The sequence below is a fragment of the Musca autumnalis genome, unplaced genomic scaffold (genome assembly GCF_047663935.1).
Source record: "Musca autumnalis isolate F117 unplaced genomic scaffold, ASM4766393v1 scaffold_4, whole genome shotgun sequence".
Taxonomy (NCBI): Eukaryota; Metazoa; Arthropoda; class Insecta; order Diptera; family Muscidae; genus Musca; species Musca autumnalis.
The window spans coordinates 112,619,732-112,635,245 of record NW_027411977.1 but is presented as its reverse complement, the minus strand read 5'-3'; the positions used below and the strand labels follow the sequence as shown (position 1 = coordinate 112,635,245).

The 15,514-nt window shown below is 37.0% G+C and overlaps 1 protein-coding gene across 20 annotated transcripts in view; it reads right to left on the bottom strand.

Annotated features, from left to right (window-relative positions):
• The window catches only part of fry (microtubule binding protein furry), a 522,947-nt gene that overhangs the window by 339,732 nt on the left and 167,701 nt on the right, over nt 1–15,514 (bottom strand). For 13 of the 20 annotated variants that reach the window (XM_073983048.1, XM_073983059.1, XM_073983047.1 and 10 more), the window contains one exon: nt 7,799–7,942. The exons of the other annotated variants lie outside the window; for them this stretch is intronic. In XM_073983048.1, coding sequence (XP_073839149.1) covers nt 7,799–7,942 — 144 coding nt within the window. The remainder of the gene's footprint in view (nt 1–7,798; nt 7,943–15,514) is intronic. 20 annotated transcript variants of the gene reach the window in all.

The following is a 15,514-nucleotide window of genomic DNA, read 5'->3' as shown; positions in this document are numbered from 1 at the left end:
AGATTTGAGAAAACATGAGCTCTGTTCCTTTACGTTCAAGAATATTCAAGTTTTACTACTTTTTACACGAAAAGCGTTCCATTACTTCAGACACAATACAATTCATATGGGGGCAGTTTACATCTTTTATTACTTTTGCCGGCTTTACCATTTTCACAAGTAAAGGAACATACCAATGTTGTATACTGATTTTTTTGTTTGATATTACCATATTTTTACAAAATATAAGATATATTCTAAATGGAAAATGTATTAACAAATCCCTGGTAATGCGAACTTTACTTCTTAAAGTTATTATTATTTATTATTTATTGCTTTTACGCCAAATCGTGGGCGCATAGTGCCAATACAAAATTATTCCAATCATTTCTATTTCCTGGATGTAAGATTATTTCTTCTTCACTGCTCCTTCTCCAGCTAACCGTCGGTCTGCCTCTTATTCGCATTCCTTGTGGATTCCAATAAAAGGCTTCTCGACATACATATATCATCCGCTGGTTTACGAAAAACGTGGCCTATCCACCTCCATTTGCTTTCACGGATTACTGTGGCAATTGACTTAATATCACTCCTCTGCTAAAGATCCAAGTTTGATATCCAGTTATTTGGCCACCATATGTGGAGAATAAAACGCAGGGATCTATTTACGAAAGATTGCAGCTTATTCGTGAGTTCTTTGGACACAAGCCAGGTTTCGCATCCATAAAGCAGAACTGACAGAACATTACTTTTAAATATGCGTACCTTTGTTTTGGTACTTAGTTGATTGGACCTCCATATTTTGTACAAACCCGTAAAAGCCACCTTAGCCTTTCGGATGCGGGTTGATATATCATCACGTGTACCTCCATCTTTCGTAATTTGACTACCTAGGTACATAAAGTTCGTCAACTGTTCGATGTCTTGTCCATACAGAGAGAGCGGTTGTCTTTGAGAGGAGTTTAAGTGAAGTGATTTGGTCTTGTCCACGTTAATCTTTAAGCCATATACACTTGAAGTTGATGCAATGTCGGTTATTTTGCTTTGTACATCTGATAACCGCTTAGATATTAAAACAATGGCATCAGCATATACAAGGTCGTTCAGGTGTTCCATCTTTAATTGGTGCCACATTATTCCTGACGCGGATTGTTGTCGATTGTCCTGGCAAGTATTTCATCAATAACAATAAGAAATAGCAGTGGTGACAGCACACATCCTTGTCTCACCCCGGATTTTACGGATATAGCGGGGGAGAGTTTATTGTCATGTCTTACTCTGCATTCAAAACGGTGGTATTGTGCTTTGATTGGGTTACAAATCTTGTCGGGGACAACTTTTCTGCTCATAGCTTCCCATATACTCTGGTGCTTAATTAAGTCGAACGCTTTTTGGAAGTCAATGAAGACAGGGTGGAGCGAGTCTTGCATTTCGTTTATTTGTTCCATTATTATGCGTACAGTGGCAATATGGTCGACAAAAGATTTGCGACTGCGGAATCCGGCTTGTTGGCGCCTAAGCGTATCGTAAATATTCTTCTCAATACGGTTTAGAATGATTTTGCAGAATATTTTTAGACAGCTGCACAGTATCATGATTCCTCTCCAATTGTTGCAGTCGCTTAGTGCCCCTTTTTCGGTATTTTTACCACTATCCCTTGTAGCCAATCGTTTAGAAACGTTTCTGACGTCCAGATATCCTGAAATAATTCATGCAAAGCCCGAGCAGATAGTTCATTATCCGCTTAAAGAGTTCTACATGGACATTGTCGATACCGGCCGCCTTGCCACTTTTCATACTCCTTATTGCCGATTAAATTTCTAGGATGGTGGGGCATTGGGACCCGACGCGGTTTACTGGATTGCGAAGTGAGGTACGAATTCAGTCAGGTTGTCCATATTCTCAGATGGATCCTGAAAAAGCTCGGTGAAATGTTCATACCATCGTGAGAGTAGATCTTCTTCTGAGGTAAGAATTGAGCCATCTATAGCTTTTCTTGAGACATGTCCATTTATTGGTCTACCTGATTCGTTTTGTGCATTCATAAAGCATTTTAGTGTTCCCGCTTGCAGCTGCAGTTTCTGCTTGTGTTGCAATCGAGCTGATCCACATCCGCTTGTCGTGTCTGCACATTCGCTTTACAGGTTTGTTTAAAGTCTCGTATTCACGGTTTGCAGCTTCCTTGGAAGCACGAGTTCTTGCTGCATTGACAGCTGCCTTTTTTCTTCGGCGTTCATCGATAACCTCCCAGGTAGATGTACATATCCAGTCTTTTCTTGGTTTTGCGTTGGTGACCGAGTACTTTTGATCATGCATCGATAAAAGCATCTTTAATAGCATTCCACTTCGAATCAACGTTGCCATGCGGTGCAATGTTTGTGATGTTTAATTGTTGCTGTTGACGATATTGCTGTCGGATGCTTGGATTTTTGAGTTTTTGGATGTCTAATCGTGTAGATGTGTGGTTGTTATGAATGTCTGTGCGCACAATTTTTATGCGGAATTCGACGATCAGAAGATGGTGGTCTGAGCCAATGTCCGCACTACGTTTGTTCTGCGTATCTAAGAGACTGTGTCTCCACATCTTATTTCTGCAGATATGGTCAATCTGATTTTCGGTACGGCTATCTGGGGAAACCCATGTAATCTTATGGGACCTTTTGTGGGGAAAAAGGTCATATTGTTATTTCTTAAAGTAAGGGATAACAAAAATGGACTTTAAAGACAAGGTGTAGGAATGTCACAAAGTGCATTATCCGTAGAAATTCTTCCACAGAAGGTTAGGATAACATTGCCAATATCTTCACTTGATAAGAAGGAGTCTTGAATGTAGCCGTTATCTGACTATCACTGCCAAACATTTTCGCTCATTCCTACAAACCGCAAAGGCTATAGTCGGGACGGGGCTGACTGTGGGATATCCTACACCACTACCCCTGTGCATAAGCTTTTCACTCGTAAATATTTCTGTTAGGGATATACTAAAGTCATAGACAAATTATCGTATAGACAAAGAAATACTCATGTTATGTGCTTCAACCGACTCAAACAGAAAAAACTCAAAATTGTTCGAAGGCGATTTTGGGGGACAATGGAAAGATTTTCTTCTATATTTCTATCTAGATTTCGTCAAAACCTACCCCTATCGTGTTTATTGGAATTTTTAATTGAGTTGTTCTGTCAACAAACTCAATGTTAACAACATTGGTGAGAGCATTTCTTTGTCTATACAATTAATTTGTCTATGCTAAAGTTTTCACCTATCTGGCTTTTACACCATATGACTGAACGCGAACTGAGCCAAAATAATAAATATTTAATTTTATATTTGAATACTGCCGACATCGACTTGGTACTGATTGAAAGCTTTGCTGGCCTTCCTGGCAATCCGATCAAAACATTGACCTGTAGCGTGATTACAAGGTTTAGATGGACAGACGGACATACGAAGGTCTAAGTAAAGAAACCTGAGTAGAATAAAGCTTTGTGTGTTGATGATCAAAAATTTGAAAAAGTAAAGCCAAGGACTCGAACCCACACAGCCACCAAATTATGTGACCGGTTTCGGTGTTAGTTGGGCAGCTCTTTAGACATATCGGCTGTGGAATGGCATCACTGTCCGAGAACTAATGGTTTTTCAAATGCAAATGTGTTGTTATACAATAACGGATATTTGGCCGATGAATTGTATTTCTTCATGACAAACGCTTTTTGCGCTGCCTTTGAAGTTATGAGTTTGGCTTTGAACGATAACACGCCGTGACAACATTTGTTCATATGTTTTTCAAGGACGTGGGTTCAAATCCCATCCGGACTCAGCCAGTTTTTTTTATTTTTTTCATGTTAGGGCGAAGATAAAAAACCATGTTTTATTTGGTACAAATCGTATCGGGGAATTAAACAACGTCTACACGGGATTAAGTTCAAACCCTAATTCCGTAAAAATATCATAAAGCTCAATCTTGTAGAGAATTTTCGCAGCCTCTATATTTTCTCTAATTCAACTTCGATAGGACATGAACAAAAATCGTCAAAACCTAAAAAACTCTAAAAATGCGAAATTGGCCTACACGCAGAGGAAAAATATTTTTCGCAACAATACCTATTTTTGTTCCAAAAATTTATTTGTTTTGTTCAAGCACTGTAATCCAATTCCAAAAATACCATCTTTTGCTTCAATCATAGAAACATAGAAAACTTGCCAAATTTCGCAATATTGTAAAAATTATTAACAATATCAATGGTAGGAACTGACATAATCTAGAATTTTTACAAAAACTATTGTCAGCCCAGAAAACCTGGCACTGACATTTTTGATTTCACCCACACTTTCCAAATAACTTGGATATAAATATCACGTGTCATATTAGGAGCATTGATGAACACAATACACGGTTTGTTGTTTTAACTGACAGTATAAACTAGTGATGCACAAAACAGTACTCTAGCGTAAATTTGTTTTTTATTCTCTTGCGCTCAGTCGTTGGCGAGACGTCAACGAAAGCACACAAGCACGGATGTACTAACTTTTTTCTTTATGTTTTACTTAAATAGTTTTTGTACATTACTATTAACACTTTTAATTTATTGTTTATTATTTAAAATGACTTCTTTAATATGACCATATCAAAAAAATAAAGAAAATCTAATAAAAATAAGTAAGTAAGTAATTAACAACTATAACAAAGATGAAAAGAAAACACATATAACGACCACTTGTGCCGGAATAACTCAACCATCAAAACCCAAAGAAGAATGAAACGAAAAAGAACGAAATAAAAACAAGAATCTCGTTATTGGTATACATAAAAAAACAAAGATAAAATCATACAAACAGAACTCACCAAATTTGTTTTTTCACCACGGCATCGAATACCGAGAGAAGAGAAGAAGAGAGAAGAAATTGTCGAAGAGAAAAATATTGTCCAGTGTACAAAAACATTTTATGGATTTAACAAAAACAATTGTTGAGATTGACAAAAACGATTGTGGGAGTCACAATACCACAATATCTTTACAATACATACTTTGCTCTTCGAATATTGTTGGATCAATCATATTTTTTTCTCTGCGTGTAGTTTCAGAATGTTTACTGATCACCGCTTCAGAGATCTGCCCAAGCTTTCTGATGTTCGGATAGCAGAAAAAACATTCCGAGACATCACCATATATCTGGTGGTCAAAGACCCGAAGTGAGACTAAATTTCCCAGCAAAGGCGAAGGTATTAGCAAATGAACGCGATGAGCTTCGTCGTAACAAACCCAGTTAACCCAGAGTCAGGGAGCTGACACTGGAAGTTAACAGATTGCTCTGTAAGCATATGCGGAATAAGTGATTAAATCATCTGAAGTTTCAATATTTGAGTCGAAAAACAGAGAATTGTGGGCAACGGTTAAGCTACTCTCGAACCCTGGATAGTAGAATGATAGGACTTCAGTCACCTTTGGCGACATTACGATGACAGCATTTTGTTATGTTGCCTTCGTTGTAATTCAACGACACATAACATTGGAGAAGGTTTGGCTTGTTTTGCCAACACTTTCGTCGTGGTTTTGTGAGGTTGCCAGAGAAAACTTTTTCATTGAAGTTTTTTCTTTGTTCGCCTTCATACTTCGAGATGAGGATTGATGTTTGGGTATAAAAAGTTTTTTGTTCTGTCTTAGCCCTTGGCGAAACTTTGCCAAACTTTCTCCACTAATAAATTAGTTGTTTTAAAATATTAAAACAACAACAATGGGATTAAGCCAAACTATTAAAAAAATTTAAAAATAAATATATGGTAACATGGAGCGCCTTTGCCACGTTTTTGTTCAAAATGTTCTCATATCTACACCGTTAAAGTTTTTTCAAATATTATTTTTGGTAAAAATGTTAGCATATCTTGGATATAAGTTTCGATATGTGAATAGTTATAATTTTGTTTTTTAAATATTATTTTTGAGAATTTACAAAATGTCTACAAAGTGGGGAAGCCTCCCCACCCATGGGACAGCTTCGCCATCGATATGGGACATTCACCAACGGGCTCTAAAACTACATTATACCATACTTCTTCCTTAAATATTAACATTATGCGAAAAAGAAACATGTTTTCTATTGAATAATCCAAAATAATTCTATAATTCAAAAAAAGAACCAGAGTCCAGTACTTACTTGAAGTAGGTCCCTTGAATTTAGGTACAAAAATCATAATATTACTAAAACAAGATACGTTTAGGATAATATTTGATTTTAACTTCACATTATATTGTGGCATAAAGAATTTAAGTTAAACATGACAAATTTCTAAAATTAACCCAACACACCCCTATCATGGAGTAGGCGCCCCACCCCTTACTTATTGCATAATATTACTATATTGAAATTTGTAATTGATTTTTTCATGCGAATTATTGGGATTTATAATCTTCAGTAGTTGTCTTCTAAAGGAATAGAATGTGTTTTTGTTATCACAAAAGGTAATGAAGAGATCACAAAACATACGTACCATAATTATTTTTCCCAATACCCTGAAAACACAAAACCGCGTGGGTCCGCTATCATACCTATGACCCAACTGCCAACTTTTGGGAAATGATAGATCTACATAAAACTCACAATTTTTTCTTTAACGGATTTTTTCTATCATTTATAGTTTGCGAGAAAATCGGCGATGGCGTAGCCGCTCCAGTGGCGAAGGCGCCCCATGTTACCATAAATATTTTTTTAAATGTTTATGTATTTTTGTTATTTGCTTATTGGTGTTTGACCCTTTTTAAAATATTGGAACATATTAAAAACTCAAAACCACCCCTATTTTGATGCAAAATATGGAAAAAAAACGCAAAATTTTAACTTCGACCTTGTATCGGAAAGCTGATTTCGTTATGGGAACTACCGTTTATCGTCGAGACCGCGTGGCGTGTCTTAAGAAACCACTTGTGTCGAAAAGAATTTTCAATTTTTACGTGGCTGAAATATTCAGGAAATGTAGCCAACATTACACTAAGGCTAATGATACAACCAAACAATATTTATAATCACCTGAAATACCTTTTTGTCATATTAAAATGTCTACAGGCAGGTCAAAGAAATGTTAATGGAAACCCGAAATGTCACATAAACAGACGTTTAATGGTTAAAGGTCGTATAAAAATGAAAATTATCATTTGTGTATAGTCATTGTTGATAGTTTTAAAAGTAGCAGAACACGTGTGTGTGTGTTTGTGTATAAACACGTTTCGTGCAATTTTACATTCTCACAAATCCTCCTACTCAAAATAACATTCGCATTAGAGTGAACTTCTTTTTAAGCATTTAAGTAGCATTTAAAACTTGAACACAATGCGGTGGGATATCAATTTATGCAAATTAAACAAGGCTTATCCTGGAATTTAAAACAAAAAGTAACAACATGTGGGTATTCGTATAGAAAATTATAACAAAACGAAACACACACACGCACAATTCCTAATAAGACCATTGAAAAGACAACAAAAAAGAAAAACAAAATTAAAACCAAAGAGCATGTAGCAAACTTCACATAAAAAATATAACTAAAAACTACTGGAAATCCAGACAACAGGGATGCTAATTAAAAATATATTTTCTTTCAGTATTCAGTTTGGGGTTTCAAGACCAATTGCAAAAAAAAAAATTAAATAAAACATTCATACGCCAAAGGGGTCTTTCATAAAAACACAAAAAACAAAACGTTGGTACGACCCCACCATTGGTTTTTAAAATTGTGGAAATGTTTCATAAATGAAAAAAACAAAAACTAAAAAATTAAACAATAGCATCATATATAAATAAAGAAAATATCATAACAAAGTTTACCCTAAACGTTTTTGTCGAGCTTCTTTACGTCCATACGATAGCGGTAGCGTAAAACGTGTCACAATTCCTTCCGGTCCAAAGACATTTGACGGTATATTGTCCAACGAATCGGACAGGGAACGTGAATCCGATTGATCTTGTAAACTAAAATAAAAATTGAATTTAACAAAATTTTAAATAAAATAAACACCAACAACACGAACGAACGAATAAACACAAATGAGGTCGAGAAATATTAAAACAGAAATCAATGAATAAATTATGGCTGTTTGCGGACATGAGTGAACGTGGAGTTGTGATGATGTCGATGAAGACAAGATTGGGAGGAGTTTAGTTCACATAAAAAAACACAAATATTTTAAATATGTTTCAATGAAAATCAATAAAATGCCATTTAAATGAAAATCAAGGTCGAACATGCCACTCACTACTAATTCCAGCTACTTTTGAAATATTCTTCAAAATATCAGGGGAAGGTTAGTTGAAAAAAATGAAAATCCTAAATATGTCCATATTTACATTAGGCCATTTTCCTTGCGGCAATTGTCAGTTTGATGGAGAGAGGGGTGAGGCATATGGTAACCCTTTGCCTCTCAACACCCTCTCTCTAATAGACAAACTGACACATGCCGCAAGGAAAATTGCCTAATGTAAATATGAGCTATGTTTCAATGAAATCGAATCGAAAAAAAGAACACTTAAATTACCAACGAAGTTCGAACATGCCACCCACTACAAATTCTGGTAAAGAATTCCACAAAATATTGCAGAATCCCAATAAAAAGTACTAGAGTTGGGTAATCTAGTTCCTAGTTCACTGAACTGGTTTCAAAACGTAAGAATAACGTCATAACATCTAACGTGTGCTATAACGCAGTTTGTTCATACAAATGATGAAAGATTTTTAGTGATATTTTCCTCATTCCTTCATGTTATACCCTCAGCCTTTAGATTAACGAGGGTTATACAATAGGGTTATGACTATTTTACAACTTCATATCCCTGCATCAAAGCGTGATGGGCTTGCGTACGTTCCTGATGAGAGATATACCAAAACATGGACCTATGTTGACAATTTTTGGGTGGAGAAGTGTTGTGACCACTAAAAACCTTAAATGTCAAATTGCAGCTATTTCGATTAAACATTGTAGCTAAAATCCTCAGTACAAAAACATGGTCCCATGTTCAGAGTTTTTGGTGGAGATGTTTCGAGACCACCTCAAATATCAAATTACAATAAATCGTCGGTTAAAATTGTAGCTAAAATCCTCGAAATACCAAAAATTGGGAGGTACTGTTATATGGGAACTAGACTGGTTTTAAGTCAAAGGGAAAAAATCGATGTCGGATTTGTATGTACAATTCTACAGTGTTACGCACCCACTGACGTTGCAGAGACCGCAGTGAAAGAAGAAATGGATCTCAGATGACACATGGAACGCAATAAATCTAAGAAGGGAAATCAAAAATAAACTCAACAGCGCAAAAACAAGAGTCACCAACCAGGAGTGGCAAACAAAGTACAATGCAGCAAACTGTACCGTCAAAAGAAGCGCAAGGAAGGATAAACGTGTGTGGATAAATAATTTAGCAAGAGAAGCACAAGTAGCCGCAGTAACACATCGCAGCAGAGATCTTTACAAATATGCTAGAGAATTATGGTGCCATCAAGACCACTTGTAGATGAGAAGGGCATATCAACAACATCCAAACAGGAGTAGCTACAAATATGGACAAAATATTACTCCAATATGCTATTGGTATTGGTACATTCTACGCAACAACTGTGTGATTGCAGAGACCACGTAGTCAGGGAAGACATGAACATCCAAAGCCCAAGCAGGAACGAAGTAATATAAGCTATTAAGTCTTTACGAAATAGCAAGGTACCTGGTCCTGACAATATACATACCACCAGAATTACTATCAGCTGACACCGAAACCAGTGCGCAGATTATACTTCCGATAGTTCAGAGCTTTTGGACAAATGAGTCACTACCTAGTATAATCAATGAAGGTATCATAATCAAACTACCTAAAAGGGCAACCTCACAGAGTGTAGGAACTGGAGGGTAATATCGTTAATGAATGCAGTAGCGAAAGTAATATCGCATATCAAGGCCAAGCGCATTGGTGAACCATTGGAACCATTATTGAGAAGAGAGCAGGCAGGCTTCCGACCTCGCCGATCATGCGTATAGTGGAGCAGTCTGTTGAATGGAGATCCCCGCTGTATATGGGATTCATCGACTTTGAACGAGCATTCGACACCATATCCCACGATGCAATCTGGAGCGCTATGGTTTGCAAAGGTTGATTCGGCAAAGATGATTAACCTCGTAAAAGCCCTGTATGATAATGCCACGTGCCGAATCCCACACGAATCCCAGCTAAGCAATAAAATCAGCATAAACGCAGGAGTAAGGCAAGGGCGTTTTCTCTCTCCACTGCTCTTTAATATCATACTGGACGTGATAATGGACAGTGCGATGAAAATCTCCTGCGGAATACAATGAGGGTTAAAAGAAAGACTGCTAGACCTCGACTATGCTGATGATATATGCCTGCTCACCCACAAGCATTCACACATGACCGCAAACTTACAAAGCATTCACTGCTCTGCAACTAGAGCCGAGCTGAAGATAAATATTGGGAAAACTAAGGTGATGTGCATTAACACTACAATGGCATCAAACCTTACAATCGACGGTAAAAAAATTGAAACTGTTAGCTCCTTCATATATCTTGAGAGCATAATAAATGACAATGGTGGAAGTAAGGAAGATATAGTACACCGAATCAAAAAAGGACGTTGGGCGTTTGGTGCATTGGAAAACGAGTGGTGCTCCCAAATTATCTCCAGGCAAATCAAATTGAGGCTATTTAACTAGAATATTAAATCTGTAGTTTTGTATGCATGTGAAACCTGGAACGCAGCGACAAATGAGGTTAAATCGCTGCAAGTCTTCATAAACAGGTGCTTGCGTAGAATAATGGGCATATTCTGGGCCAACACCATATCAAATATCTCACTGTGGCGGGAAACCAAACAGGAACCGGTTAACATAGAAATAACGAGACGGAAATGGATAGGTCATACCCTACGGAAGGATAGAGACGACATTGCCAGACAAGCGCTTGAGTGGAATCCGCTAGGTAGCCGGAGGAGAGGTAGACCGGCAAATACATGGAGAAGGTCTGTCGAGGCAGAAGCAGCGAGTACGGGTCGAAGTTGAAGTGAAGTTAAACATTTAGCATTAACAACAATGGAACAATTTTGTTGTGGCCCCACTGGAGTAAAAATAAATAAATAAAATAAAAATAAGTCAATCTTCGTTACGAAGTGGTCGGATAGCTGTAACAAGTAAGAAAGTATCAGTCAGCTGTGCTGACAGAGATATATCCTCAGCCACCAAACATCTTCATAAAGCACTCGAACTATTAAATTACATTATACTAAGTGTGGAAGAAATTTTTGACAAAGTTTTATAGATATCTTGCACGATAGCTATTTGAGTATGTACCGGCAAGGTTTTGGAGCTTGGATCATTATCTCAGGAAGTATTGACTTATTCCGGAAAAATATTGTACCGTTTTAAATGAGGCCGCTAGAACAACCAACTGAAAAAAGAGGAGCGAGAGGAGCTTTTAAACTTCACTCTTTTAAAACTTTGTGTGGGAGGTATCCGAAGGAGTGGACCATAGCCCACAGTCCAACCTGATACATGACTGGATGAAATAATATGATGTGCACAGTCTGCACCATTCAGAAACTTCCTGCGAGAATTATCTTGCGGATTTGCCCATTGTGGGTGGTGCCGTCAGGGTTTCTTGGAACATTTTGCGCAATATCTCAGAAAGTATGGACTTGCGCAAGAAAAAAGTTGTACCGTCGTAAATGAAGAAGCATGACAACCTGCTGAAATAAAATCAAGACGATCTGAGAGAAGCTCTTAAACTTAACTTTATCCGAATTTTGTGTGGGAGGTACCCGAAGGAGTGGATCGATATAGTCCATATTCCAACCTGATACATGATTGAATGAAATAATATGATGCGCAAAGTCTGCATCAATCAGAAACTCTCTGCAAGAATTATCTTGCGGATTAGCCATTTTGTGTGGTGCCATCGGGGTTTCTCGGAACATTTTGTCTAATATTTCAGGAAGTATTGACTTGCGCAAACAAAAATTGTACCGTCGTAAAGGGAGCCGCATGGAGAACTTGCTGAAACAAATTTCAAAACGATCCGAGAGGAGCTGTTAAACTTCACTTCATCCGAATTTTGTGTGGGAGATACCCGAAGGAGTGGACCAATATAGTCCATATTCGAACCGAATCTATATTTGGAAGGAATAATACTATGTGCAAAGTTTGGACCAAATCAATTGATCCCTTCAGAGTTATCGTTCACACCATTTTACAGAAAAATTTTGAACTTTTGTGGGGGAGGTACCCGAAGGAGTAGACAGATATGGCCCATCTTGAACTAAGTTTGGACAAAATATTACGATACCCAAGATTTGGTTCGAATCGGTTGATCCGTTCGAGAGTGCGCACCAGCCAGCCAGACAGACGGACTGACCGACGGACAGACAGACGGACGGACATGGCTAAATCGACTTCAAATTTTCTGAAACGTTATTTCGATGAGGCACATATTTGGTCGTATCAAAGTGTATATGTATACCTTTTCTAGCCTAAAGGATGAGGGTATAAAAAAACCCCTGCGCCCACCGTATGTAGTGGCTGGTGCTCCCGACAATTTTCGAAATGGATACGGCGTTGTTACAAACTTTGCATATCCTAATACGTATTTATGTAAACCTTAAACAGAGTTCGAAGATGGTATCGGCCCACTCCTTGCGGTATCTCCCCCACTAATGTTTTAATTTATTTGGCTAACATTGTAAGCTCGATATTTCTTAAACGGAGCAACCGATTTGGACCAAACATTGGATCACCTAGAGTTGGTCCAACGTTAGTTTAATTTCGAAAATGGTCAATATCGGACGTTACCCCGCACCCCCCACAAAAGTTCAAAATGTTAAAGTGCATGTCGATTCGAATATCTTTCGGAAATATTGACGGAAGGTACTCCTCGTGTTCCTGTTTACAGAGATATGTTTTTCGTGACCAACTCCATGTTTCCTTATATAATGGTCCAAATTATATATTGAATACCTAAAATGACTAGTGGGCGCGATATCTATCGAAAAGAAATGACTTCCAAAATAAGACCGACTTCCAAACTGGACAATGTCGGTCCTTATTCATGTACCTCCTTCTCCGCAACACTTTTGAGCTTGAATCCAAATCCATATTTTTGTTCATGACGGTATATCTCTTTGATACTTTTTTACTTGCCAATCTATTTCTTTTAATTTAAAAACTTTATTTGAATCTAAGTTTATATTCATAATTACATGTTAAATGTAAATCAGTTGTCAGCTAAGAAAAAAAAAATAACTTTGATTGGATTGTGACACACATGGCATCTGTCTTTAAATTACTTTCAATGTCTCGAGACTTTTAACATGTTATAAAATGTGAATACAACAAGTCTCATGGGGAACGTTGTTTTTATTTTTTTATTTCTTCACATAATTAACTTAAGCTCATTACACAAAACTCGCATTATCTGGTTATGTGATTCTTTCGCAAGTTAATGTTTCAGTTTAAAAAGAAAAGTAAAAGTCTTAATACGTTCTTTGATGCAAAAAAAGCACATCATTTAAATCCACTGAATTGTAAATAATCTATGTTTTCCTTTTTATTCAAAAAACATACAATACAAATATACAGAGAAAGATAAAGAAAATGGGAGGGAGGAATTCAGAAATGTAGGTGGAAGAAGAATAGAACAGACAGGGAATAAATCTTAAACAAAAAAGAGGTAATGTTCAAATCACTAATACACAGACAGTTATGTTTATGTACAGTCGAAATCGATTATAACGTCGTCGTTTATAACGTCATATTGCTTATAACGACGAAATCCAAAAGTCCCGAAATTCTTCTCTTTATATTCTATACAAATAAATATTGGTTATAAAGTCATCGCTTATAACGTGACATCGGTTGTAACGCCGTTTTTTTTGTTTTTTTTTTTTGTGAAATATTTGAAGTTTGTTATCGGTTATAAAGCAATGCCGTTCTTTGGTAATGTTAAAGTTACCAAGTTTTTCGGCAATTCACACACACACGACCCGAAAGCAATGAAAGAGCACACAAAAGAGAGCAAATGTTTTGATTTGTTTTAGGTTTGCAGCATGCGTTCATACAACCTTACTAACACACTGTCAAAAGATGCCAATATTCAGAATTTTGGTCGGCAGTGTTATAAAGTCGAACCATACGAAGAAGAAAAAATTCTCTCAATATTTTATGTATGAGGTTTTTTTTTATTTTTCAAAATGAGGTTTTTAATTTCCTTATTAAACCATTCTCCATAATATGGAGGGTATAAATAATTTTGTCATTCTGTTTGTAACACATCGAAATATTCAACGGAGACCCTATAAAGTGTGTATATTCTTGATCAGGGAAAAATTCTAAGTCGATATAACCATGTCCGTCTGTCAATCAGTCCGTTAGTCCGTCTGTTGAAATCAAGATACAGCTCGCAATTTTTAATATATAGCTTTGTAATTTAGTATAGAAGTTTCTCATGGAAGGTTACCACATGATTTTCGGTATTTTGAAGGTTTTAGCCTCATTATCACACCGAAATGGTTGAAATTTGGTACTTATCTATTATTATTTGGTCTTTATTTGGGGTATTAAACGTTCCATATGAAATTTGTAGGTATTGGTCAACGCCTTCATATAGTCCCAATAGAACGGTACCTTTCCCCCCAGAAAATTGTCGGTACAGGTCCACGCCTTAGTATAGCCCCCATAGAACGGTACCTCCCTATTTGCGGTATTATGAAGGTTGTGGCCTCAAAATTCCAGCGAAATGCCTTAAAATTGGTATTGGTCTACATTTGGGAAAACGTTCTATATGCAATTTGTCGGTATAGGTCCAGGACTTAGTATCGCCCCAACAGAAAGGTACCTCCCTATTTCCGGTATTTTGAAGGTTGTGTTGTCCTCAATATTCCACCGAAATGGCAAACATTTGGTATTTGGCCTTCATTTTTGGTATTAAACGTTCCGTATGAAATTTGACGGTATAGGTCCACGCCTTCATATAGCCCTCATAGAACGATACTTTCCGATTTTCGGTATTTTGAATGTTTTGGCCTCATTATCACACCGAAATGGCTGAAATTTGGCACTTAGTCTTCGTTGGGTTTGAAGGTTGTGGCTACAGCAACTCACCGAAGTGGCAGGTATTTGGTATTTAGTCTTTGTTGGATGTAAAAGCCTTTCTGACTGAAATTCATAGGTATAGGTCCACGCTTCGATATAGCCTCCATAGAACGGTAACTCCGGATTTTCGTAATTCTGAAGATTGTGACGTTAATATCCCACCGAAAAACTGAAATTTGTTATTTAATCTTCCATGTGGTTATATAACATTGCAGAAAAGAATTATCAGTATAGGTCCGCCGGTTCCTATATCCCCCATAGAATCGTACCTCTTGATTTTCGGTATTTTGAAGGTTTTATCGAAATATCGGAAATTCGGTATTAAGTCTTCTTTGAGTCTAAAAAATGTATATAAAAAAATCAAGAGAATCGAAGAGTACAATCATTGTTAAAAGTTGAT